We start from the raw sequence: 22,877 nt of genomic DNA, 5'->3' as shown, positions 1-22,877 counted from the left end.
CAGCCAAGCCTGTGCACAACATACACGCAGACACAGGCACACACAGACATGCACAGCACCTGGATTGGGGGGCAAAAGCTGTGGACTAAGGATACTGGGGTACAGATATTGGGAGATGGACCTGGCTAGGGTGAAGGCATCAGCAAAGCCCAGAGGAGACTCAGGGCCGAGGGTTCGACAGAGGGGCCAGGGTGGCTGGGGAGCCCCTGGCCCCAGCAAATGGACCGACTTCTATTTGGCCAGGTTTGAAGTCTGGCATTTAAATATCAGTAAAACAAACAGATCTAGTTGCATGAAGTAATAAAAGGATGTATGGCTGTAAATATGGTGTGATCCCATTTAAAATACACGTGCTGAGAACAAGAAGTCTGGCAAGTCGTATACCAAAATGTCGGGCTTATCTCTTGATGTTGATATAAAGGGCTTTTATTTTCTTTACAGTTTTCTGTATTTTCCAAATTTCTACATAAACATACACATAAAAGTCATAAAAATGTCCCTCAAAATGACACTCCCTCCAATGCGGGGAGTGAGGAGGTGTGTGCTGGGATGCCAGCAGGGTGGCTGCTGGCAGCTAATCCCTGTGCAGGTGCAGCCAGCTGCCACACTCCGGCATCTGAGGCCCCTCTGCACTGGCAGTGTTAGAATGGTTGTCCGAGAGCCCAGGCTGTTCACGCGAGCAGAGGGTCATGGAGCTGGTACGGGCAGGAGCCAAGCTAAGCACTACGCCGGTGTGTGCCCTCCAGTGAGCACCCTCCATGAAGCAGGCCCTCCAAGGTACTCACCCCTGGGGCAGCCAATAACAGCTAGAAGTCTTCCCCTGGGGGGACCTGGCCACTTGTAGGGCAGGGAAGGGCTCCACTGCCGGTGGAAATGTGAGGCCAGCAGCCCAGGATGCCTGCTTCCCAGAGTCCTCCTTGGTCAGTGCTTGGGCCAGACAGGGGCTGCCTGCGGTGGTGGCAGGACAGTGGCCGGCTGCCTGGGCTGGAGGGAAGACAGGCACCAGGGCCAGGAGGTGGTGGGGCAGAGCTCTGGGGATTCTCCCCAGCTCCTGAAGGAGGATGGAGGAAGAAACCCAGTAATGGGACCCACTTGACTGCCAGGAGGCAGGAGAGCAGCCTGTCCCTGTCCCTGGCTTCCCTGTGAGGGACACAGACTCAGCTGGGGAGGGTAGGACTTTTAATTGTATTCACAGAGAGACTTGGAGAGGTGGGGCTCAGTGTTAGGCAGCCGTGTACTGGGAGAAGGGGGCAGGGGCTGGGGTGGCTGGTGGTCTGGAGGACTGGGAGGGAAGGGGGACAGGGACAGGGTGGGAGGAGCAGGGTGGGCTGGGGTGTGTCCTCAGTCGCCCACCAGTGTTCCCATCCCAGTCTGTGGTGGGAGGCCCTTGGGCAGGGCTGACCCAGCCGGGTCACCTCAGGAGTGTCTCAGCTCCACCTCAGAGCCGAACTGGGGCCCCTGGGGGTGCCGGTGGAGGCTTTGGTGGCGGATGCTGAAGAGCCGCTGGCTGAGGCCCAGGGTGGCTACCAGCAGGGCGATGCCCAGGAAGAGCAGCAGCCACTGGCCCACGCGGGCCTGCTGCGCATCCAGGTCCAGGCCCAGGAAGCTGACACGGCCGCTGTCTGGGAGGGGCCCTTCTGAGCGAGCTGAGTGGGAAGCAAGGAGACAGCATGGGCAGGGCGAGGGCGCGGGGCAGGCTCCGAGGTCGCGGCCACTGGGCTTGGGAATGGGGTTAAGACCCGGGGCTGGAGGTGGGGCAGGTGGTGGTACCGGAGTTCGGTGTCCAGTTGTACTGCGGCCAGCCCAGCTTCTCCCCATGCAGCTCATTCTCCGTGCGGAGCCAGTCCAGCAGCGGCTTGAAGTAGCTCAGCATGGCCGAGGCGCTCATATTGGGCTGGCCTGTGATCAGCTGCATGGCTTCTGGCCACGGCCTACTGAAGCCCAGCTTCATGGCCGTCCTGGGGAGGCACGAGACAGGGAGGCCGAGTCATCCACTCTCCTCTCCATACCCACTCCCAGCTGAAACTTGTCCCAGGGCCCCAGGGCTCCAGGTGCGTAAGGAGATGGCACATCAGGCCGTCACACTGCAGGTGGGAGCTCCCGGCTCAAGAGCTAAAATGGCAAGTGTTCCCAGAAAAGCCCAGGGGCGCAGGCCAGAGCATGGAAACAAAGGAGGGCTGGAGGACACTCACGCCAGGCGCTGCCCTGCCTCCTTGGACTGGTAGATGTCACACTTGTGCAGGGGGCCCGTGTGGCCAGCTGCCTGGCACAGTGCTTCATGGAACTGGAACTGGATGATGAAGCTGATGAAGTACCTGGAGCAGAGGGAGGCCGTGGCCCGGAGCGGAGTTGGTTGAGGGTCTTATGCCACTGGGCCCCAGGTCCTTCTGCACATCACATGTGATATGTGCTAAGTCACATGGGCACAGCAGAGCCAAGACCCCCCAACCCTGCCCACTGCCATCAGGGTGAGCTCCCACACCCCAGCTGTTAGCATTGTCTGAGCCTCTTCCTAGCTGTGCCTGTGTAGATGCCTCCCACCCACAGGGCTGCCTCCACATCTCAGGAGGGCCTGCTCCACGGGGTCAGGGCAGAGCCCTTCAGAGATTTGGCAGGTGGCTTTGGAGGCAGTGAGGTCTCCATCCCTGGGGTATATGCAAGCAAAGGCAAGGTGTGGCCAAATGGGCCGTGTGGATCTGGTAGGGTGGTCTGGGCAGGGAAGCCAGTCCTACATGATCTTATCCAAAGCATCAGGAATTTGCTGGTAGAAATCTGCCAGTCAAGGCTGCAGGATTCTCGCCAGCTTAAAGTCTGGAGAGGTTTTAAATGTCCTGAGCCAGTGGCACAGGCCTTTTGCTTTGAATGCTGGGTGCAAGCCATGTACCACCGACTTCCCTGGTCTTTCCTTAAAGTGCTTTGCGAAGGCTGCTGGCCAGAACACGGAATGTTTTTCTAGAGCAGCCAAATCTCCTTTGCCCGCCCCTGTTTGAAGAATTGTCTGCATTAAGCTGTGAAGCTAGCCATCACATCAGCTGGCTCCCGGGTGAGAGTCAGCGCCAGCTGGGAACCCCAGGGACCACTCCAGCAGACAGGTGGGATCCCTGTCGTAAGTGTCATCTCTGGAACTCCGTCTAGGTCAGGCCTGTCTAAGGTGCTCCAGGGATGCCATCTTCCTGGACTCTGGGGACAGACTTCATCCCTCCCACAATCAAGCTATTAGCACTTGATGATGTGCTGGCATCATCCCAGGTGCCAGGAGGCAAGATGGGCATGGGCCCTGCCCTCACTGGGCTTCCAGGGACCACAGGAGGCCAGGACCAGAGGCAGCCACAGCCCTCCAGGGGTGGCCTTCACTGCCTTCTGTACCTTGACTCCTGGGTGGCCTGGGCTACCTGTAGCCCGGGGGGACCTGGAAGTCCAGCCTGAGGTCTCTCTAGCCCCCGGCCTCCCAGGGAGGCCCCAGATCACAAACAGCCTTGCTAGCCCTCAGCAAGTGCTCTCCTGGGGCACACAAAAGGAGAGGAGCCGCACTAGGCACACTCATCTGTGGCCATGTGACCTGCAGACCTAGTGTGCAGATACATTCCACTGGGGAGTGACTAATAGTGGGGTCCTGGCCACCACTACCTGAGGAGGCTGTGTATGAGACAGAATGCTAAGAAGTTAGCCATCGTACATCCTGTGAAATGGGGTTCACAGGTGAGGAAACGGAAGCTCACAGAAATTGAGGAATTTTCTCAAGGAAACAAAGTAATGGAGATGGGGTTTGGACCCAGTTCTCTCTGACCCCAGCCTGTGACTGTAACTTGCCCCATTAACCCTGACTCCCAACTTAACCGGGTCTCCAACCCTGCATTTTAGTGTCTAGAAGGGCTTCCAGGTACAATTCAAATTGTATCAAAGACAATGTTCAATGAAAGTAAAAGAATCACAATCTTGTTTTAAAAGCAAAACAAAACAAAACAGTGCTGAGCTCATGATCCAGCCATGAGTCATGGTTAATGTTAACTACTTAACCAAGGTCTGGTAACCATTAGCCAATTATTAGTTTGCGTTTCTGTGTTCAACTGTTTGGATGGTACAGACTCTCACCAAAACAATGTTCAAGAAAACAACCATCAGCCTTGGCAGTGGGTGAGTGGGTCCAGGCACCTGCACTGTGCGGCCAGCTCCCCCAGGTCTGCCCTGACTGGCAGAGCTTGTGGACCGGGCAGCGGCCGCAGTTTAAACACAAAGCTGTGGGTACTGCCCTCACAACGTGCCCTCCTGCCTTTCCCGTTACCTGATGTAAGGCACGCTAGAAGGAACGTGGAACTTGGCCCCTGGGTCAAAGTCACCTTGAGTCCTGGGCACCGGGGGGCAGAGGCCCTGGTACTTCAGCCTGTCGAGTGGGAATATACGTTGGAAGGTGAGTTTGGGGAGAACCAGGCTAGGGGTGGCAGTTTTGACTTGAAGGAGGGTCCCTGCACTTGGGGCTACACTGGGCACCCCATTCTCCTGCGTGCTGGGCCTCTGTGCACAATCACCCCATTTTCCCCATCACTTACACACACACACATCATATGCACAGACACAATCATACACACACACACACACACACACACACACATACACACACACACTCCCCTACCCTGGCCCATCCAGACACCTGCAGAGATTCCCCCAGCCCACATCCTGTGGGAGTGTTCCAGAACCTGAGGCTCCACCACTCCTGGTTATAGTTCTCCTTGGTGATGCTTCCATCAAACACCCTCCAGCGCCACTGATCAACGAGATAGCTGAAGGGGATAAAGGCGATCTTGTCAAGCGCCATCTTCATCAGAAAGTTGATATCGTGCTCTGCAAGGGAAGGGAGGCCAGCTGTCAGACCCGGGGTCCTAGCGGCTTGGCCTTGGTGTGCCTGTGATGGTGGAGGGGTGGGGGTGCTGTATCTTTTCAGGCCCTGCGACCTGCCTCCTGGGATGGTCTGGATGGCTCCCTTCCTCCCCATTGCTCTGCCCCACACCTCTGCCCATGGGCCACTAAGTGCCCCTTTCCCACCTCCCAAGCTCACCACCCCTTCTTGGTCCTCAGCCCACCAGAACCTCCCGCTTCTCTCTCACCATGGCTGCCACCCTCACTGCTCAGCAGGTTCAGACTGTGCAGGTGCTTGGGCGTAGACACTGAGAGGGCTAGCACGTCCCCAATGGCCTCATGGAAGCCGGGGTTGGCACCCTCCCTCAAGGCCACAGGCAAGTCTTTGTACTGCATGAAATACTGGATGTGGCCCATTTCGTGGTGGGCCACCACCAGGTCCTCCAAGTTCACGGTGGTGCACTGCTTGATCCTAGAAACAGTGGAGTGGGGGAAGAGGGTGTTGGGAGAGGACAGTGAGAAGCCCTGGGCATAAGATAATAGCGGGCCTTGCTACACCCAGCGCAGACCCCAGCACTGCAGCATGCAGGGGACACAGCACTGTGGGAGGGAGGGAAAGGGGAACCACTGAGTGACCTGAGAAAGAGGGAATCTGGGGGCAGAAGCCCCTACCGTCAGGTCGTTCAGGCCATTCCTCTGCCTCTCATTTTCCTGAATGACTCCAGCCCCCACCACCTATTGCTTTCTGACTGTACGAAGCGCTTACTGTAGAGGCACTGGGACACTGGGTACTTTCTAGAATGTGTAGCCAGTGGGTTCCCATGTACACATGCTTTATCTCCCAAGACGGAGGCTCCCTGAAGGAAACAACTGTTTCTGTCAGGGGTGAGAGTGGGCAATTTTGCATCTCACGCGGCCAACAGCGACAAACTTATTCACCCCAAGAATTCTTATGGCCAGGATGAATGGCAGCTGCAGAGCTGCCCAAACCAGAAGGTTCCACCGTCTCTCGTCAATCCTTCCTTGTTCTCATTTACTTATTTATTTTTTATGAAATGGGGTCTCACTACGTTGCCCAGGATGGTCTCGAACTCCTGAGTTCAAGCAGACTGCCTCAGCTTCCCAAAGTGCTGAGATTATAGGCGTGAGCTACCGCACCCGGCCCTTCCTTGTTTTGCAAACCAATTCAAACTGCAGGAAATTCTCTCTTGGGTCTAACTGGAAGCCTTTCAGCTCAGGTGAATCCTGTTTTTCTGTCATTCTCAACTGGCGAGGGGGAAGGAAGAGTTGCCCAGCATCCCGGCCACAACGAGGCTGGGGTCTATCCAGCTTCTCCTCTGACTCCCCATAAAAGACCCCACAAGGGCTCTCATCCCCCAGATCCTGTCTCCTCTCAGCCCTGCGGCTGCAGTCCTTATCCCTGGAAGGGCCTGCACAGCCCAGGGAACCCCATCAGGTTTGGTTTCAGGCTCCCCGTGTCTGCTCTCCTTGTAAGAGACACTTCAGCTGTGACCGATTGTCTTTGCCACTTCTCCCAAGAGGGAGGGACTTTTTTCTCTTCCCCTGAATCTGGGTGAACTTGTGACTTGCTCTAGCCAATAAAACATGGCAGAAGTGACTCTGGGCCAGTTTTGAACCTAGCCTTGAGAACTGGCTGCGTCAGTGGTCGCTGTCGGGGATGCTGGCTGCCAGGTAATAAATCTGCCCACCTCAGATGCCACGCTGGGAGGGCGCCCAAGCTAGCCTGGAGAGATGCCTGACCCACCTCCAGCTGTTCCAGTCCTCCCACCCTAAGCACCCAACATGTGAGCCAAGAGGCCAGTGGGAACATGTGCCCCAGTATCTGCCACGTGGGAAAAACCGAGGACCTCAACTGACAGCCAGAACTGAGGCCCTGGACGGATGGCCCCACATGGAGCCATGCTGGCCAAGAGAGCTGCCCCCAACAGAGGGGGCCTTCTAGAGAAAGGCCATTTCCACTGTGTACTGCCTGAATTCCTGGCCCATAAAATCATAAGCATAATCAACTGATTGTTTCATACGGCTAAGCCGTATGATGCTTGGTTGCACAGCAATAGGTAACTAAAACGCCATCCTCCAAGAAAGGCAGCTTCTGAGCCTGTCAGGGGTGAGAGTAGATCTGTGCAGAGCCCCCAACATCCTCGTGTGTCACAGCACGTGCCCCCAGGGAGAGGCCAGTTCTATGCAGGGGAGGAGCTCCGAAGGAGGGAGGCGGGGCAGCCCACCGCGCTCAAACCCAGGACTGGGACCTTGAGCACTTCCCAGCGGCCAGGCTGACAGAGCTGTTGCGTGCTTCAGAAGCCCATCAGGTGGATGGGGTTTTCCTGCCAGAAGCCAACGCCTCTCTAGACCCTCAGTCCCAAACTCTGGCCCTGTCCCCATCCTGCCCTGCTGGCTCCGGCTGGGGGACAGTAGTGGAGCCTTTGCTTGGCTTATTTCCCTTGCCCGTGGGGCTCAGGAACGAAGCCTCAGCTCTAGCTGGATGTACCGGAAGTCCTTGCCGTTGTAGAAGTCCCAGGCCGAGGCGTGGCAGACCACCTCTCGCCCGTCAGTTGGCTTCTCCAGCATCGACTTGTTCCAGAACTCAGGAGGCACGGGCAGCAGCCCCAGGGAGGTGAAGAAATCATCAGCCTCCTTAAACATCCTCCGGGGCGTCCAGCCCTGCAAGCAGAGGGAGTTCTGCCCAAACTGGAGGTTCTGGGGACAGACTGCATGCTGCTGTGGGGGACCCAGGGGAGGGCCAAACTGGGGGAAACTCCTGAATCAGAGGGCCCCTCCCGTCTCAGCGGGGCCTCCCTGCCCCTGGGCCAGTGCAGACCTGCTTTAGCATGGCCTCCGTGGGGTCCATCGAGGGGGCTGAAGGGAAGGGCACCACCAAGTCATAGATGTTGGACCAGGTTTGCGCCCACATGTTCCCTGGAGAGGAGTGAGGGGGATGGCAGACAGAGGAAAGACAAATGTTACTTCTTAGGCTCAATGCCCTCCTGCAGGAACAGGGCTCCCGATCCCAGTCCTGCTAATTATAGTGGCATTTCTTGAGCACCTACTGTTTGCAAGTTTCGAGGCACCTGACATACACCACCTTCAGTGTGCACATCCAGCCCAGTAGGTCATTACTGCCCTGCTCTAGGTGGGGACCTTGCTGGTTATCAGGGAATCCAGGTGGTCTTCACTGTCCATGAGCAGTGGAGACCAATGTGACTAGCAACTGCTGACCTGCGAGGACATTACAGGTCCCCAGAACACCTATACCCCGGTGGCCACCTCTTATTGGCTCTGTGCCAAGAGCATTGTGTGAATTCACTTTCAATCCTGTCTGCACCCAGGTACGGGCACAATTCCCATTGGATAGTAAAGGAAACAGGCTGGAGAGTTAAGTGACCCCCCAACAGGGGCCCACGGCTCCTAAGGGGCAGGGCTGGGATTAAATGGCGGGCAGGCTGCTCTCTTCACCAGCCACTCTGCCATGTCCCTTCTGCACCACCTGAGGTCGGCGTCTGCAGCTCAGCAACTCTGGCAGGAATCAGCCATCTCCTTCAGGAGAGGCCGATGCCTCTGAGTTTAGGCTAAGAAAAGAGCCTAGTTCTCCAAGATGGAGGAAAAGGAAGACACTTAGGATGTGTGGAAGGCTCAGAAACAGATTTGGACTCAAGGCTCTTTCCTAACCAAGGGAGGTGAAGGTTCAGCTGACATCAGGTGAAGTCTAAAGTGCAAACCAGTGAGAGCGGCTTAGAGCGACGAGTGATGGAGGGAACATGAGAGGGGAGAGGGAGAGAGCCAGAGAGAGAGAGAGTGCATCAGTGTTGGGTTGCTCCCCTTTCCCCTTTTACCAATTGTCAGGGGCTGAGTTCTAAGGCCAGCTCTGCCCCAGCTCCCAGACCACCCTGGGCATGTTGCTTTTCTTCCTGGGGCCTGCGTTTCCCAGTTGGTGAACTGATGTCCACTGTGACATCACCAGATGTTCTCTGGTCTCACCAGAGAGGGGCTGAAGAGGGCCGGACTCCCAGCCTGTGTGGGAGCTAGACCCGCAGCCAGGCCACACTCTGGGGCCTCCCTTATGGTTTCTAAATGGTCTGAGGGCCTGTCTGGTCTCTCTGCTCCAGGAAAGTGTTCCTAACAGCCCATCAGGGACAAAGAACCAGTAGCCTCTGCTTTGCCTTACTGCCTACCATCCTTTACTGTCCTCACCGCCTACTTCACACATTCAGGGCATCTGAGATTGCAGCCCTTGGCAAAGGAGGGTCCAGGGTTGTAGTGGATTTACATTCTCAGGTTCTTCTTTGTTCCAGTTCCCTTGGCCTGAACATTGAGCCTCTCCTCTCATCCCCCACTTCCCATCTGTCAAACCCTGTCATCTTCCAAGGCCCTGCTCATAGGCCACCTCTTGGCAAAGCCTCCCCAACTCCCGCTCACAGCCCCTTCCTCACCCTCCAAGATCACACACTGTTGTGATGGGTGCCGTGGTCTCCTGGACAAGATTATTAACTTCTCCCCCCATCTATAGTGACTTGCCTAACATAGATCTGCAGTGAATGTGGAACCAGATGCAAGCGGGGGGCTCCCCACTCCCAGTGCCCACCCCTCTCCAGCCTGGGCAACCTTCCCCCCAGGGCTGGAGTCTCTCACTCCCCAGCCTGCTCCCTACCCTCTAGCCAGCCCTGTCCCAGCCTTCACTCACACTGTGGTCCATCTTTACCCTCCTCAAGGCCCGATATGTGCCCTTACCCAGCAGGTGAGCAGGGATGGGCCCCTCCAGATTGATGTGCTGGGCCCCGTAGTGGCGGTGCAGGGCCCGGCGCACATAGGCATGCAGGTTCAGGTACAGCGGCTGTAGCTCCTGGAAGAGGCGCTCCAGGTCTTGCTCCAGGGATGGTGTCTCGTACATAGACCTCCACGAGTCCCCAGCATCTACATAGCCTACAGAGGGGACACAGCCAGGCTCTCCCAACACCTCATTACCTGCCTCCTCCAGGGACCTACCTTCACCCAGGCTTGGGGTCTCACAGCACTTCTTTGAAGAACGTGAGGGGACCCGAGCGCCAGTGGTGTTGGCAGCAGGGACTCACCATTGAGCCGGGCAGCCTGGTTGATCAGTTCCACGTATTTTGGGTAAAACTGGAGGATGGCTCTCCCAGCCTTGTCTCGCCAGCCCTCCCATGCCCACAACAGTTCTTCATATTTCCGGGACGTGGCCATCACATTCGTCAGATCTGGTAGGGGGTTGAATGGCTTGAGCTCCAGCCCTTAGCTCACCTCTGCTTGTAAGGGGAGCTCAGAGAATTTCAGAACTGGAATAAAATTGGCAAGACCACATAAAAGTGACTGTACAGGCAGCAGGTCTAGAGAAATGGGAGAAAGGATGGGAGTGGCTCTCCAGCCCTGGCTTACAGGGTCCCCTGCTTAGGGCCACATGCTGCAGACACCTGCAGGACCTCAGCAGTCCTGTGAGGGACGTGCTTGAGCCTCTCTCCTTTCTTTCTTTCTTTCTTTTTTTTTTTTTTTGAGACAGGGTCTCACTCTGTCACCCAGGCTAGAGTGCAGTGGTGCCATCATGGCTCACTGCAGCCTTGACCTTCCAGGCTCAAGCAATCCTTCCATCTCAGCCTCCCTAGTAGCTAGGACTACAGGCGTGCACCACCACATCCAACTAATTATTTGTATTTTATTTGTAGAGACAGTGTCTTGCTATGTTGCCCAGGCTGGGCTCAAGCGATTCTCATGCCTCAACCTCCCAAGTAGCTGGGACTACAAGCATCTGCCACCACACCCAGCTAACTTTTGTATTTTTAGTAGAGATGGGGTTTCACCATGTTGGCCAGGCTGGTCTCAAACTCCTGGCCTCGAGTGATCCATTCTCCTTGGCCTCCCAAAGTGCTGGGATTACAGGCATGAGCCACCGCACCCGGCCAGCCTCCACCCGACTTGGCATGCGTACCCACATCCACAACTTGTAGGCCAAACCCTGTCCTGGGAAAACTTTTTCTCCTGTTTATTTTCCATTTCCCCTTCTATTTGTCATTGTTCTAATGTGGGAGCTGGGCTGGGGGCCAGAAAGACCCATTTCTGGGTGGAGATTCTTCATGGAAGAATGTTTACGCCTTAAGTTCTCCAGCCCTGGAAAGGGTGGGTTGAGAGGGAGCAGGGAGGTTTCTGTGTGCGGGTCCTTGTGTCGGGGGTGAGCTCTTTCAAAGGGGCTGGGGTAAGAAGGACCACCCGGTGGGGAGAGCAGAGAGGACAGCCAAGAGCTGTCTACTCCTATCCAGCAGGAAGTGGCGGGGTCGGGGAAGGAAGTGAGAGGAATCAGAGACTCAGGTTCTAGTCTGGTGCTTTCAGCAGCTGTGTGACTCAGTTTCCTTATCAGTCACATGCTGGGAGAGGGGCTCAGGAAAGACAGAGAAAGTGAGGAAGTCAAGGGCAGGATCACGAAAGGAGGCCAGGGGAGCTAGAGTCCCCAAGTTCCCCTAATTTGGAGTCCAAGCCCATGAAATACAACTTTGAGATCCAGCTGCTCTCAGGGGTGGCATGCAGAGAGGACCGGAGAGATCGGATACCCTTAAGTAGAGGGCAGTTCTGAGGGAGGGGCAGCAGATTGGGGTGTGGTATGAAGTAGGTGTCGGTTCTCAGTGGGACAAAGAAGCCCCCTCATGGAAAACAAGGAAGGGCATTTCCTGGGCACGCTGACTCCAAGAGCGAGGGGAGCCCAACTCTGTGCTCTCACCCAGCACCCCCGGGCCCCATGCCAGCCCCAGCCCTAGCCTCTCACTCAGCCTGCACGTGAGCCCTCACCTGGCTCGAGCTGCAGGCAGCTGCCATTCGTGTGGCACACAGTGGCCACGCTGTAGGTGGTTTCCATGTCCAACAGGATCTTGTTGTACTGCAGGAGGAAGGAGAGAGGCATTGAGCTGTACTCCTTTGTGCTTGGTCTCTCTGTGGCCTGCACTGCCCCCAGGCCCCATGGGCTGGCGAGTGGGGAGCCGGGGAGCTGGGGAGCGCTGCCTTCTCGGCAATTCTGAGGTGCACATCACATGGCAGATACCATGACTTGATATAACGAGGAAGAGGAAGCAGCGTGAAGGCCAGGCCAGACCCTGTGTTGGGCTCACTGCCCCAGGATTCCCCTCTCCCCGTTCCTTGCGAGCCACACACCTCCTCCAGCTCCTGGGCAGGCAGCGCTGCCCGTTCTAGGTCCTGAACCTTCTTTATGATCCGCTTGATCGTGGTGTTCTGGAAGTGGTTCACATCAAACCTCCTGGCCTGGGTGCCGTACTTCAGAGTATGGTTGGCTATTTGCATGTTCTTCTGCAGCTGAGGGCACAGGGGATGGTGTCATGGGGCCCAGGAGCTCCGGAGCAGCCTCTGAATGGGAGGCCCCAAGTGGGAGCTGAGGGCTGGAGGTGGTGGTGAGAGGGCAATGGGATTAAGTTGCAACCTTTGCCTATAAGACCCTGTGCAAGCTGGACTGCTGATAACATGCTGGATGCAGTACTCACCCTCCCCAGATGCCTGTGGTCAAGCAGCACATATCCAGGCAGGGGCAGGGAAGAGAAGACCCCCTGAAAGGCTCCCCCTTAGGAAGGAGCCAGCTTGATATCAGCTCTGTGGCCTCTCTGAGCCTCAGAGTTAATATCAAATCCCATCTGTAAAATGGGAATAAGTTCACCAATTTTGCAAGGCTCTTGAGAAAAAGATGAGGCAACAGATTGAAGTGCCAAGGAACAGTAAGTGTGTGGCTCACTGTGGCATAATTTGTGCTCAGTCAAACAGGCAGGGAATGAGGGTAGAGAGGAAGTGTAGCCCCTTTTGTAGAGGAGACAAACGGGGGCTTTCAATCTCTTAAAAAACGATTTGAGCACCACTTATTTATATACAAATTATTCTGTTACTAGAGATTGATTTTTGTTTGTTTGAATAGAGAGTGGATCTTGCTATGTTGCCCAAGCTGGTCTCCAACTCCTGGCCTTAAGTGATCCTCCCACCTAGGCCTCCCAGAGACTGATTTTTAAGGAAAGAAGAATTGCTCAGGCATTGAGTAAATGTCCACCAGAATCTGAAATTGAGCTTTTTTTTTTTTTTTTTTTTAAGACAGAGTATCCCTCTGTTGCTCAGGCTGGAGTGCAGTGGCACCATCTTGGCTCACTGCAAACTCCGCCTCCCGGGTTCACGACATTCTCCTGCCTCAGCCTCCTGAGTACTAGGACTACAGGTGCCCGCCACCACGCCTGGCTAATTTTTTGTATGTTGAGTAGAGAGGGGGTTTCACCATGCTAACCAGGATGGCCTTGATCTCCTGACCTCGTGATCTGCCCGCCTCAGTCTCCCAAAGGGCTGGGATTACAGGCATGAGCCACCGCTCCCGGCCCGAAACTGAGTATTGTTTTAAATATTCAATTTAAAATGTGGTAGCATCCCCACTTCATGGTGAGCGGGACAGCGTTTCTGTGTGTGTGCACATGCGCAGGTTTGGGGGTGGAGAGGTGGCTCCCACCAGAATCTTGCTGGTCTCTGTGGTAATGTTGGTGTTGTAGTTCCAGTTGGCCTCGGCATACTCGTTCCACACCACCTGGGATGTCCGGTCATATTCCTCCACGAACTTGCTGGCCTCAGCCTCATCGGTCACCAGGTCTGCGGGAGAGTGGAGGGAAACAGACAAACCTCTGCCTCCCCTCTCCAGTTTGTGGTCTCACCAGAAGCCATTATCCCTCTCCCACTCCCTTGTACCCTGCCCCTGTCCCTACCCGACCCTGCCTCTCCCACCCCGGCACCCTGCCCCTCCCCTGCATGGTCCCACTTGGACTCTGGGCTGATGTCTGGCGGGCCGTCGCCTGGTGGGTGATTGTCTGGCCGCTGGTTGTCGCCTGGCTGCTTGTCCCATGGGTGACTGTCACCTGTCGGGTTGCCTGCTGGCTGGGGACCAGCAGGGGGTGCCCGTAGCAGAGCAGCAGGAAGAGGAGGTTGGGAAGTCCTGCAGTAGCCCAACCCTGGCCCATAGCCGCAGGAGAGCAGAGCCCTGCAGCCACCGTCCCCTGGCAGCCCGCAGTGTGACCTCATAGAGCCCTGTATCTGGCTTCCTCTGGAGGGGGAGGGGCCCTCAGGTCTGAGCACACCCTCTCTAGGATGCTGGGGGAAAGACATGCCTGTCCCCACTTGCAGGCACTGCTGATGAGCTCGGGGGGCTGCCTGGCCCTCCAGGACAGGGTACCAGGGCTCAGCTGGTAGGAGCTGACCAGGAACCTGGGGCCTGGGCCAAGCCCAGAGTTGAGGACCCACCTTAGCCCCCCACCACCCTCACTCAGGGCTTTACCGATGCCCTCCGGGTAGTTGTCAGGCAACGGTGGGCGCCATTGGTACTCAGGCCAGCCCAGGACCTCGCCGTTCTGCCGGTTCTGCTCCTGCAGCCACTGGGTGACCGGCTGGAAGTAGTTGAGCAGTGGCTGGGCGTCCAGGGTGTCTGAGCCGACCATGTCCTTCAGCACCTCCTGCCAGGGCCTGGAGGAGCCAGCCTGCAGCACCTTCCTGGTGGGCAGAGTGGGTACCATGGGCACAGGGGACTCAGGCTAGAGTCTGCTCCTGGACTCCAGCCCACACGCCCCTGGCCACTTCCGCCCCCGCAATGGACTGCAGAAACTGCAGCAGTAAGATCCTGGGGCCTGGGATCTCTGTGATGGTGGCAGGGGGCATTTGTCTCGCCCCATGCCAGCCAGAAGGCCCCCTCAATAAATACTTGATGAGAGAGCGAGGAGACAGGCATCCACATCAGTCCAGCTCTGTGATTGGCATCCCCCACTCTGTCAGAGCAGCCAGTCGCCCCCGCCATACCCTTTGCCAGCCACTCCCCTCTGCCTCCCACTTCCCCCCGCTTCCCGCCACACACCGGAGCTTGGCCCCTGCCTTGGTGGACTGGTAGATGTCACATTGGTGCAGTGGGCCCTCATAGCCTGCCTCCTTGCACAGGGCTTCATGGAACTGGAACTGCAGGACGAAACTCACAAAGTACCTGCAGGCACAGGGTGAGAGTTAGGGGAAGATCGTGGGGGGCCAGGAACAGGAGTCCCTTGCCCAGGCACCATCCAGCTTTGCAGGGCAGAGGCTGGACCAGAAGCTATCTTAGGGGAGAAGGGAGACCCAAGACAGGCTCAGAAGAGAGGGCCACTCTAATTCCAGGCCTTTGAGGTCTGGAGGAGCATGGGGACAAGCCCTGGGGATGTGGCAGCTAGAATCACAAGAGGAGGAGAAGGGGACTGAGGGAGTGACAGTACTGGGGGGTGGGGTAGGGGTGCTAGTACCTGATGTATGGTGTCACATTTGGAACATGAAACTTAGCTCCAGCATCAAAGTGGGTTTCGTTTCGGGTAACAGGAGGACAGATCCCCTGATACTTGGTTCTGGAAAAGGATGGTCAAATTGTCTTAGGGCCTAGAGGTTGCACACAGATGGATTTAGCTTTTGCAGAAAAGGCTTTTCCACCCAACAACCCTTCCCTATCCTGAGGAACTGGGGAAGACTCTCTGGAAGAGGGAGTTTCAGGCAGGAAAGGAGAAGGCGGTAGGTCACAGAGGGGGACATCATTAGTGAGGAGAGGCTAGAACTGGCTGGGGCAGGAGGTGCCTGGCTGTCCAGGAGGCTGGGGAGGGCTAGTTGGGGAGAAGGCTTTTCTATCCCTCCTCTCACCGAAGATACCACCAGTCGAAGTTGTAGTGGGAAGGAGGAGTACGCCCATTAAAGACCCCCCAGCGCCACTGGTCCACCAAGTAGCCAAAGGGCAGGAAGGCAATTTTTTCCAGTGCCATCTTTAGCAAGTAATTGATGTCACTTTCTGTTGGGAGATGAGAGGAGACGGGAGAGGTCAGAGGTCGGAGGGAGAAGAGGGTCCCCTAAGAGTGGTGGGTTGGTGGAGGCAGCAGGAAGTGAGGCTGGGGAGACGCAGAGAAGGTAAGGCTGGTCCTCGAGACCCTGGGCCCTGCTTGGAAGAGGACCCCCGGGTGTTGTTGAGGTGGGCTCAGTGTGCACTGTGAGGCTTTAGGTGGATCCCAAACCCTGCCTAACCTGGGGCCGGGAGGCAGAAAGAAGGGCAGAGCTGAGTGGGGCAAGTGAGGTCCTGCTGTGGGATGGAGTGGGGTTTAGGTGAGGCTGGGTGGGGGCCTCTCAGCCCTCCCATACCCGTGTCATTGGTGACACGGTCCAGCAGGCCGATTTTGTGCAGATGTGCAGGAGTAGAGACCGAGAGTGCCAGCACGTCCCCAATGGCCTCATGGAAGCCGGGGTTGGCCCCCCCGCGCAGGGAGACGGGCAGGTCCTTGTACTGCAGGTAGTACTGTATATGGCCCATCTCGTGGTGCACTGTAGAGAGCTGGTCCATCGTGACCCGTGTGCATTGCTTGATCCTGGGGTGTAGAGAGGGTGAGGGTAAGGGTGAAGGACGGGCAGGACAGGGCAGGGCCAGGGCACAGGGCAGATTGGCACCTGAGAGACAGGAATGAGGAGGGTGCTGCCCTGGGGCATGAAACCACAGTAGAAACAAGCAAATTCTTTTTTTTTTTTTTTTTTTGAGATGGAGTCTCACTCTGTTGCCCAGGTTGGAATGCAGTGGCACAATCTCAGCTCACTGCAACCTCCACCTGCCAGGTTCAAGAGATTCTCCTGCCTCAGCCTCCCGAGTAGCTGGGATTATGGGTGCCCGCCATGATCCCCAGCTAATTTGTTTTTGTATTTTTAGTAGAGAAGGGGTTTTGCCATGTTGGCCAGGCAGGTCTCAAACTCCTGTCCTCAGGTGATCTACCCACCTTGACCTCCCAAACTGCTGGGATTACAGATGTGAGCCACCACGCCTGGCCGAAACAAGCAAATTATTTACCCCGCCCTGGCTCACCACCATTTGGGCCTTCTTCCTTCGTTCCAAGGTACAGAGATGACTATTTGTCAAAGCTGCCAGGGAAGGTGGACTAACAGGCCTCCTATGTCCCCTCACCCTGGAATAGATCCAGCCCCTGGCCAGAGCTAGGGCAGGGTAGAGGCAGGCCTGGGAACCAGCTTCCGTGCACCTGGGCTGCCTGCCTTTCCCCGAACCCCAGAACCCTGCTCTTCCCATGTCTAGACCTGAAGTCTTTCCTGTTGTAGAAGTCCCAAGCCGAGGCGTGGCACACCACCTCCCGCCCGTCGGCCGGCTTCTCCAGCATCGACCCTTCCCAGAACTCGGGAGGCATGGGGGAGAGCTCCAGGGAGGTGAAGAACTCCTCTGCCACCCGGAACATGTGCGTGGCATTCCAGCCCTGGAGGCGGGGTGTGGAGACAGGTCAGGGGAGCCCACTCTGGCTGGCCTGGGGACAGGGCTGGGGTCCCCCTCTCGGGTCAACTCCCTGTGCATGAAAGCTTCTCTGCTCTGTGGCCACCATTCCCAGAGGCAGGGCCCTTGCTGCCCACCGCAGATGAGTGAAAGTGCATTGCTGCTCTCATCTGGCCACTGTGGAGCCTGGAGGGAGGAGCTGGCACCTCACTGAGGGGGCCGACCCCAGCTCACTGCACCTACAGACACACCAAGCTGCTGCTTGGTACTCGACCCCTTCCCACCTCTCTGCCCATCTCTGACTCCCTCTTTTTGCACCCCACCCCCGCCACCCCAGGCTTGAGCCCAGAGCTTACCTGCTGCAGCATAGTACTGGTGACGTCGAGGTTGGGCTTGTCTGGGAAAGGCACCACCATGTCGTAGATGTTTTCCCAGCTCTGGGCCCACATGTCTCCTAGATGAGAAAAGAAGGGGACAGCTTGGCTCCCTGCCTGGCTGTGCCTGCTTCTCCATGAGTCGCTGAGCGACCCTGGGGCCAACACCTACACCCTGTGGCCCTCAAGGGCTGCAGGCCTGGCTTAGGGCCAGAAATCTCACACATCAGTCCCATCCTCACTCTTCCGAAGGCCACATGTCCTGGGACTGCAAGATGCTGTCACTGTCCTTTCTGGCTGTGCCAGGTCCCAGCCACTCAATCCTAAGGCAGGCCCACAGCACTTGTTTCCTTGGGCATAAGCTAGGCTGACGGCTCCTCCACTGGACCCAGGGCCAGAGCCTTTGGTTTGACCCCTAGCTCTCTGACCACTAAGTCCCTCACGACCCTGAGCCTCAGGGTCCCCACCTGTAAAGTGGGAACACGAATGGTCTCCTGCACGTGAAGCAAACAGTATGATGCCCCACACATGTGAGAGGTGATGGTCACAACCTGCCTTCCCTTACCCTGGACATCCCCCACCCCTATGCCTGGACCCACACTTCCCTGGGACTCATACGGAGGCAAGGCCAGGTCCTTACCCAGCAGATGAGCAGGGATGGGTCCCCTGAGGTTGATGTATCTGTCCCCATATCGGCGATGCAGTGCACGGCGGACGAAGGCATGGAGGTTCAGGTAGAGGGGCTCTAGCTGTTGGTAGAGGTGCTCCAGATCGTCCTCAAAAGTGGGGGAGTTGTACCAGGAGCGCCAGTAGGCCCCCGTGTCTGTGAAGCCTGGGGGCGTGGGGGTGGGGTATGCAGCTCAGGCCAAAGGCTCAGACCTCAGCCTCTCAGCTGTAAGTCGGCTCTTCCACTGGCTCGAGGCCTGTGGATCTGCAGCTAGCTGGAAAATTGGCTTGAGGGTTGCCACTCTACAATTTCTAATTAGCTACAGCCAGCTAAATAGATCCTGGAGGTTCCCAGAGGAAAAGAGGAGCACCAGGGCCAGAAGCAACAGCAGGACAGCCATGTGGGGCAGGCCAGCAGCACAGTCCAGGCACACTGGGTGCAGGCTGGTCCCACCTCCACTTTCTGGGAAACTCAGGGCCTGCTGGAATCGTCGTACCAGCTGCTCTGCCTGGCTCTGGGCTGGGACTCTGGGGAGACAGCCGAGAGAGGGCACCTGGCGCAGTTCCTGGACGGGGAGAGGGCTGCTCACCGTCCTGCTTGTAGGCTTCATTGCTGAGGGCAGTGAAGTCCTCGTACAGCGGTTTCAGCGGGATGCCCGCGGCGTTGTGCCAGCCCTCCCAGGCAAACAGGAGCATGGCGTAGCTTCGTGAGGAAGCCAGGATGTTGGTGAGGTCTGAGACACAGGCAGGCAGGGTCGGTGAGGAGGCCTCCATGTTGAAGTCTGCAACGGCCTTCACCAGAGCCTGCACCAGTCCTCACTGCTCCCACCAGCTTCCTGAACATCACGGTGCCCCCAGAGCCAGGCGCCACCTACAGGCCTGATGGGAGGTGGCCAGGAGCTACAGAAACACCCAGGCAGGGCCTCCGCCCCCAGAGACATGACCACCTAAGGTGGTCGACACCAAGGGGACACCCAAAGGCCAAAACCCAGGCAGACACTTGGCGGCCTATTGGAGGAGTGCCTTCCTCCAAGCTGCTCGTAAAGGGGGCTGGAGCGGGGTTTAAGGGGAAGCCAAGAGGGGTCCCTGGCCTGAGGGCTCTTGGGGAACGTGAGAGGACCCACGAAAGGGGAAACCAGGCAGCCAGGAGGAAAGTCTAGGAGTGATGGGAGAGGCCGAGGCACACACAGAAGTGGGGGCTGCAGCTGGAGGTTCCGGAAGTCCACTTGCCAAGAGAAGCAGGGTGTGGGGGCATCTGCACCCTCCAGCCCCAGTTGAAGGGCAACGCCTTTGGGTTTACCTGCTGTCTCCACAGACCCTACACAACTGCACGATCCCGAGTGCAGCAGGGCAATGTGGGAGCACTAGGGCACCTCCGAGAGGGGAGACGCAGGGGCCGTACCTGGGTCCAGGGACCAGCAGGTGGCAGTCTTGTTGGGGAGGCAGACCTTGGCGGTGGAGTAGATCCTGCTCATGTTGCTTAGCAGGGCATTGTACTGGGGAGTCAGAGGGGAGGAATGTTCTGGTGACCAACCCCTGGGACATCTGCCCTCCCCTTGCTGCTAGAAGAAGGAGCCCACAGAGTGGATGTAGCTTGGACAAGGCCACTCAGTGGCACCGGGGCACTTCTGATCACTAACACACGAGTCCTCTGCCAGTGGAGGCAGCCTGTGGAGTCGGGGGCAGGAGTCCTGAAAGTCAGGGTCAGGGTCAAGTCCCAGCTTGGTACCGCCCTGCAGTGAGGGCAGATTCCTCCCATTCTCTGGCTTTGGTGACTTCTCAGTCTTTCTTAACCTTTTCTCTCTCTCTCTTTTTTGGGATGGAGGTCTCACACTGTCACTCAGGCTGGGGTGCAGTAGTGCAATCACAGCTCACTGTAGCCTTGACCTCCTGGGTTCAGGTGATCCTTCCACCTCAGCCTCAATAGTAGATGGGACTGTAGGTGCACGCACCACCAAGCCCAGCTAATTTTTTGTATTATTATTATATTTTTTTTTGTAGAGATGAGGTTTTGCCATTTGGCCAGGCTGGTCTTGAACTACTGGGCTCAAGCGATGCACCCACTTCAGCCTCCCAAAGCGCTGGGATTACAGGCGTGAGACACTGCGCCCAGCCCTTCTCAACCCTTCCAAGGAAGCTCATAAACCAGCCTAGATAGAGGCGTATTTGATTTTGGCTTCCTACTCCAGAATGCTTCCTTTAACAGAAAGTAACACCCCACCCCATCTCCAAGAAAAATCAATGCTTCAGAAAGCCATTCTGTGCATACCTGGGCTTTCCCTTCTGCCAGGGCCCATGTGGATCCCAGGGTCCTTCCTTCCCTGACGGGCTGCTCTCCCCCAACCCCCACGATGGGGCACTGGGAGGCCGCCCCCAAGCTCTCCCTCGGCCCTCAGCCCACCTGCTGCCGCTTAGCCAGGGGCAGGTTGGCAGAGCCCAGGGTGCCCACAGCTCCGATGATCTTGCGCAGCTCCGGGTCCGTGAAGTTCTGCCAGATCGGTTCATACAGCTCCTTGGCCTTCTGGCCCCAGGCCTCGGCAAACTCCTGGCTGAGCAGGGCTGCTTCCTCCTATGGGCACCAGGAGGGCAGGCAGGGTGTAGGCAGGACGCCGCTTAGATGCACGCCATAGAGGGGAAGCCACGGTGCTGGGGGAGGGGAGGAAGGCCAAGGGCTTCCAGAGCCCGAGCCCTGGGGAGATCCCTGCGGGAGACCTTAGTTTGCGGAAGCCGCGCTTCCTCCTTCTGGAAGGAATCTGCCTCATGGGAAAGGTGGAGCAGAAATTGGGACCACAAAAGAGGCCAGGCGAGTGGAGAGTGAATGGACAGTGCAGTGCGGTGACAGTGACAGCGTCTGGAGGTGAGCAGGCAGCGGCCCGAGAGCGCGGGGGCCACAGAGCGGAGTCCAGCACCCTCGGCAAAGGCGGGCGCGGCCTCGGAGCAGCCCGCCTCATCCATCCAATTCGTGCATGCTGGGAGCGGGGGCCGTGCGCGCAGCCTGGCGCTCGGGCCCCCAGGCTGCTGACTGTTGGGGCGAGGGTGGGGGGTCGGGGTGGGGTTCGGGCCCAGGGCGCCAGCCTGCCCGCCCCACAAGCCGGCCGCGCGCTGTGATTGGCCGCCGCGGCCCCGCCCCGCCCCCACCCGGGCCCGGGCGCCCACCTGGCGCCGTGCATTCTCGGCGGTGATGTTGGTGTCGTGCGCCCAGCTGGCGGCCACGCTCTGGAACAGCACCTGTTCGGCGCTCGAATTGTAGCTCTGCGCGAAGAGTTGCGCCCCGGCCTCGTCGGCGGAAAAGTTGCCGGGCTGCAGCCCGGGGTCCAGGGCCAGCGCGGGCTGCGGCGGTAGCAGCAGCAGCAGTAGCAGCGGCTGCAGCAGCGGCCCCGGTCCCCGGCGGCCCGAGGCGGCCCCCATGACGCGGTGCGCGGTGCTCGGCGCTGCCCCCTCTCCCGCGCCGCGGCCGCCCTGCGGGTTATAAAACCCAACACACCCCCGCCCCCGCCGCGCCGCGCTTCCTCCTCCGCTCCAAAGTCCCCCGCGACGCGGGCCTTGGTTCCTGGCCCGCCCCGGGCAGGGGCGCGGGCCGGGGAGGGGCCGAGGTGCAGTCCGAGGGTGGCGGGATGGGGCTGGGTCGGGCTCCCGCAGAGGAAGCTGGAGAAAGGGCCTCCTCTCTTTTGAAGATGGGGACCCGGCAGTTTGCCAGAACACCCGAGCCTGCCCACCGTGCGGCCGCGCAGCCTCGGCTGGGGCCCGGGAGCCCAGCGGCCTCCGGCTGGATCTTCCCGGCCTGACCCCCCGGAGCTTCCCGCCTCCGGAGTGACAAGGCCGGGGCCCCAGGAGCTGTCCGCAGGCGCCGCTAGTGCGGCGGGGATGGGGCTGATGGGGCCTGGCCGGCTTCTTCACCAGGCCGTGGTCGAGGGGCGGGGACGTCGCCTGCCGGAGGTGGGGGTGTGGCGGGGGGAGAGGAGCGGGAGGGGGGATGGACCTTAGGTGTCCCGCAGACGCCTCCGGGAGGTGCTGGAAAGGCTCAGGGCGGCCGGCACACCTGGGGCTTGGGGCGGGGGGCTGCCAGGGAGAGAGAGCCGAGAGCCACGGAGCGCAGGAGCTTTGGAGCGCCTGCCCTCTTTTCCCCGGGGACACAGGCTGCCAGTCAGTCGCTCAGCAGAAAACAGCACACACGATCCCAACAGAATCCTAGAACCCGAGGCTGGCAGGCTTTGAGAGCGGCACGAAGCCTCAGAGATAAGAACAACCCCCTCATTTTACAGATGAAGAAATTGCCACTCAGGTTGAGAGGCTTGCTCCAAGTCACCTGAGGTCTCCACATTCCTCTGTCTTTTCCTGTCTCATCCACGTGTCCCTCAAAGTGACAAGTGTGGGGGAGGGAGGACAGTGTTGTCCTACCGGCGCACAGGGCGGTTGTGGAGGCCTCCTCTGCCCCCTGGCGCCTGCCGAGAGGCGGGAGGCACCTTGACTCTGGCAGAGGCCCTGCGGCGCAGTGGGAGGTGGGGCAATGGAGGAACCGCGGGGTGAAGCTGAGCGGTGGGATCAGGGAAGGAGCCAAGGACAGCTGCTCCCAAGACCCTAACCCATTAGGCTGCTGGGGCTGTTGGGAATCACTTGGGCTTCTGGGTGAGTGGGGGATGGTGTCTGTGGCCCTGAGGGACGCGTGCGCCTTCCCGTGCAGT

At 58.2% G+C, this 22,877-nt stretch overlaps 1 protein-coding gene across 3 annotated transcripts; it reads right to left on the bottom strand.

Moving 5' to 3' along the window:
• Positions 1 to 397: 397 nt before the first annotated feature.
• ACE (angiotensin I converting enzyme) lies at positions 398 to 21,664 on the bottom strand. Of its 3 annotated transcripts, XM_025362943.1 has the most exons (25): positions 21,352 to 21,664; positions 20,597 to 20,764; positions 19,598 to 19,691; positions 18,786 to 18,929; positions 18,170 to 18,361; positions 17,512 to 17,609; positions 16,969 to 17,141; positions 16,033 to 16,256; positions 15,544 to 15,688; positions 15,159 to 15,257; positions 14,747 to 14,869; positions 14,177 to 14,388; positions 13,361 to 13,497; positions 12,022 to 12,180; positions 11,662 to 11,749; positions 9,942 to 10,085; positions 9,601 to 9,792; positions 7,694 to 7,791; positions 7,364 to 7,536; positions 5,103 to 5,326; positions 4,695 to 4,839; positions 4,283 to 4,381; positions 2,193 to 2,315; positions 1,771 to 1,958; positions 405 to 1,646 (listed from the first exon to the last, which is right to left on the bottom strand). In XM_025362943.1, the coding sequence occupies exons 1-25, from the start codon at positions 21,601 to 21,603 to the stop codon at positions 1,417 to 1,419; spliced, it is 3,924 nt and encodes a 1,307-aa protein (XP_025218728.1). In that variant the 5' UTR covers positions 21,604 to 21,664; the 3' UTR covers positions 405 to 1,416. The 3 variants fall into 3 exon arrangements, with proteins under 3 accessions (XP_025218730.1, XP_025218728.1, XP_025218729.1); XM_025362944.1 differs by lacking the exons at positions 14,177 to 14,388; positions 14,747 to 14,869; positions 15,159 to 15,257; ... (7 more) ...; positions 20,597 to 20,764; positions 21,352 to 21,664 and adding an exon at positions 13,664 to 13,904; XM_025362945.1 differs by lacking the exons at positions 2,193 to 2,315; positions 14,177 to 14,388; positions 14,747 to 14,869; ... (8 more) ...; positions 20,597 to 20,764; positions 21,352 to 21,664 and adding an exon at positions 13,664 to 13,904 and having other exon boundaries at positions 398 to 1,646.
• Positions 21,665 to 22,877: the final 1,213 nt, after the last annotated feature.

The sequence above is a fragment of the Theropithecus gelada genome, chromosome 16 (assembly GCF_003255815.1).
Source record: "Theropithecus gelada isolate Dixy chromosome 16, Tgel_1.0, whole genome shotgun sequence".
Classification (NCBI taxonomy): Eukaryota; Metazoa; Chordata; class Mammalia; order Primates; family Cercopithecidae; genus Theropithecus; species Theropithecus gelada.
This window is presented reverse-complemented; position numbering and strand designations above follow the sequence as displayed.

Excerpts from the sequence above, each read along its gene's own strand:
- ACE (XM_025362943.1), bottom strand. The coding sequence starts at position 21,603 with ATGGGGGCCGCCTCGGGCCGCCGGGGACCGGGGCCGCTGCTGCAGCCG. Across the intron at positions 18,362-18,785 it reads TGAAGCCTACAAGCAGGACG|GCTTCACAGACACGGGGGCC; the intron begins GTGAGCAGCCCT and ends CCACGCCCCCAG. Across the intron at positions 11,750-12,021 it reads CTGCCCAGGAGCTGGAGGAG|TACAACAAGATCCTGTTGGA; the intron begins GTGTGTGGCTCG and ends TTCCTCCTGCAG.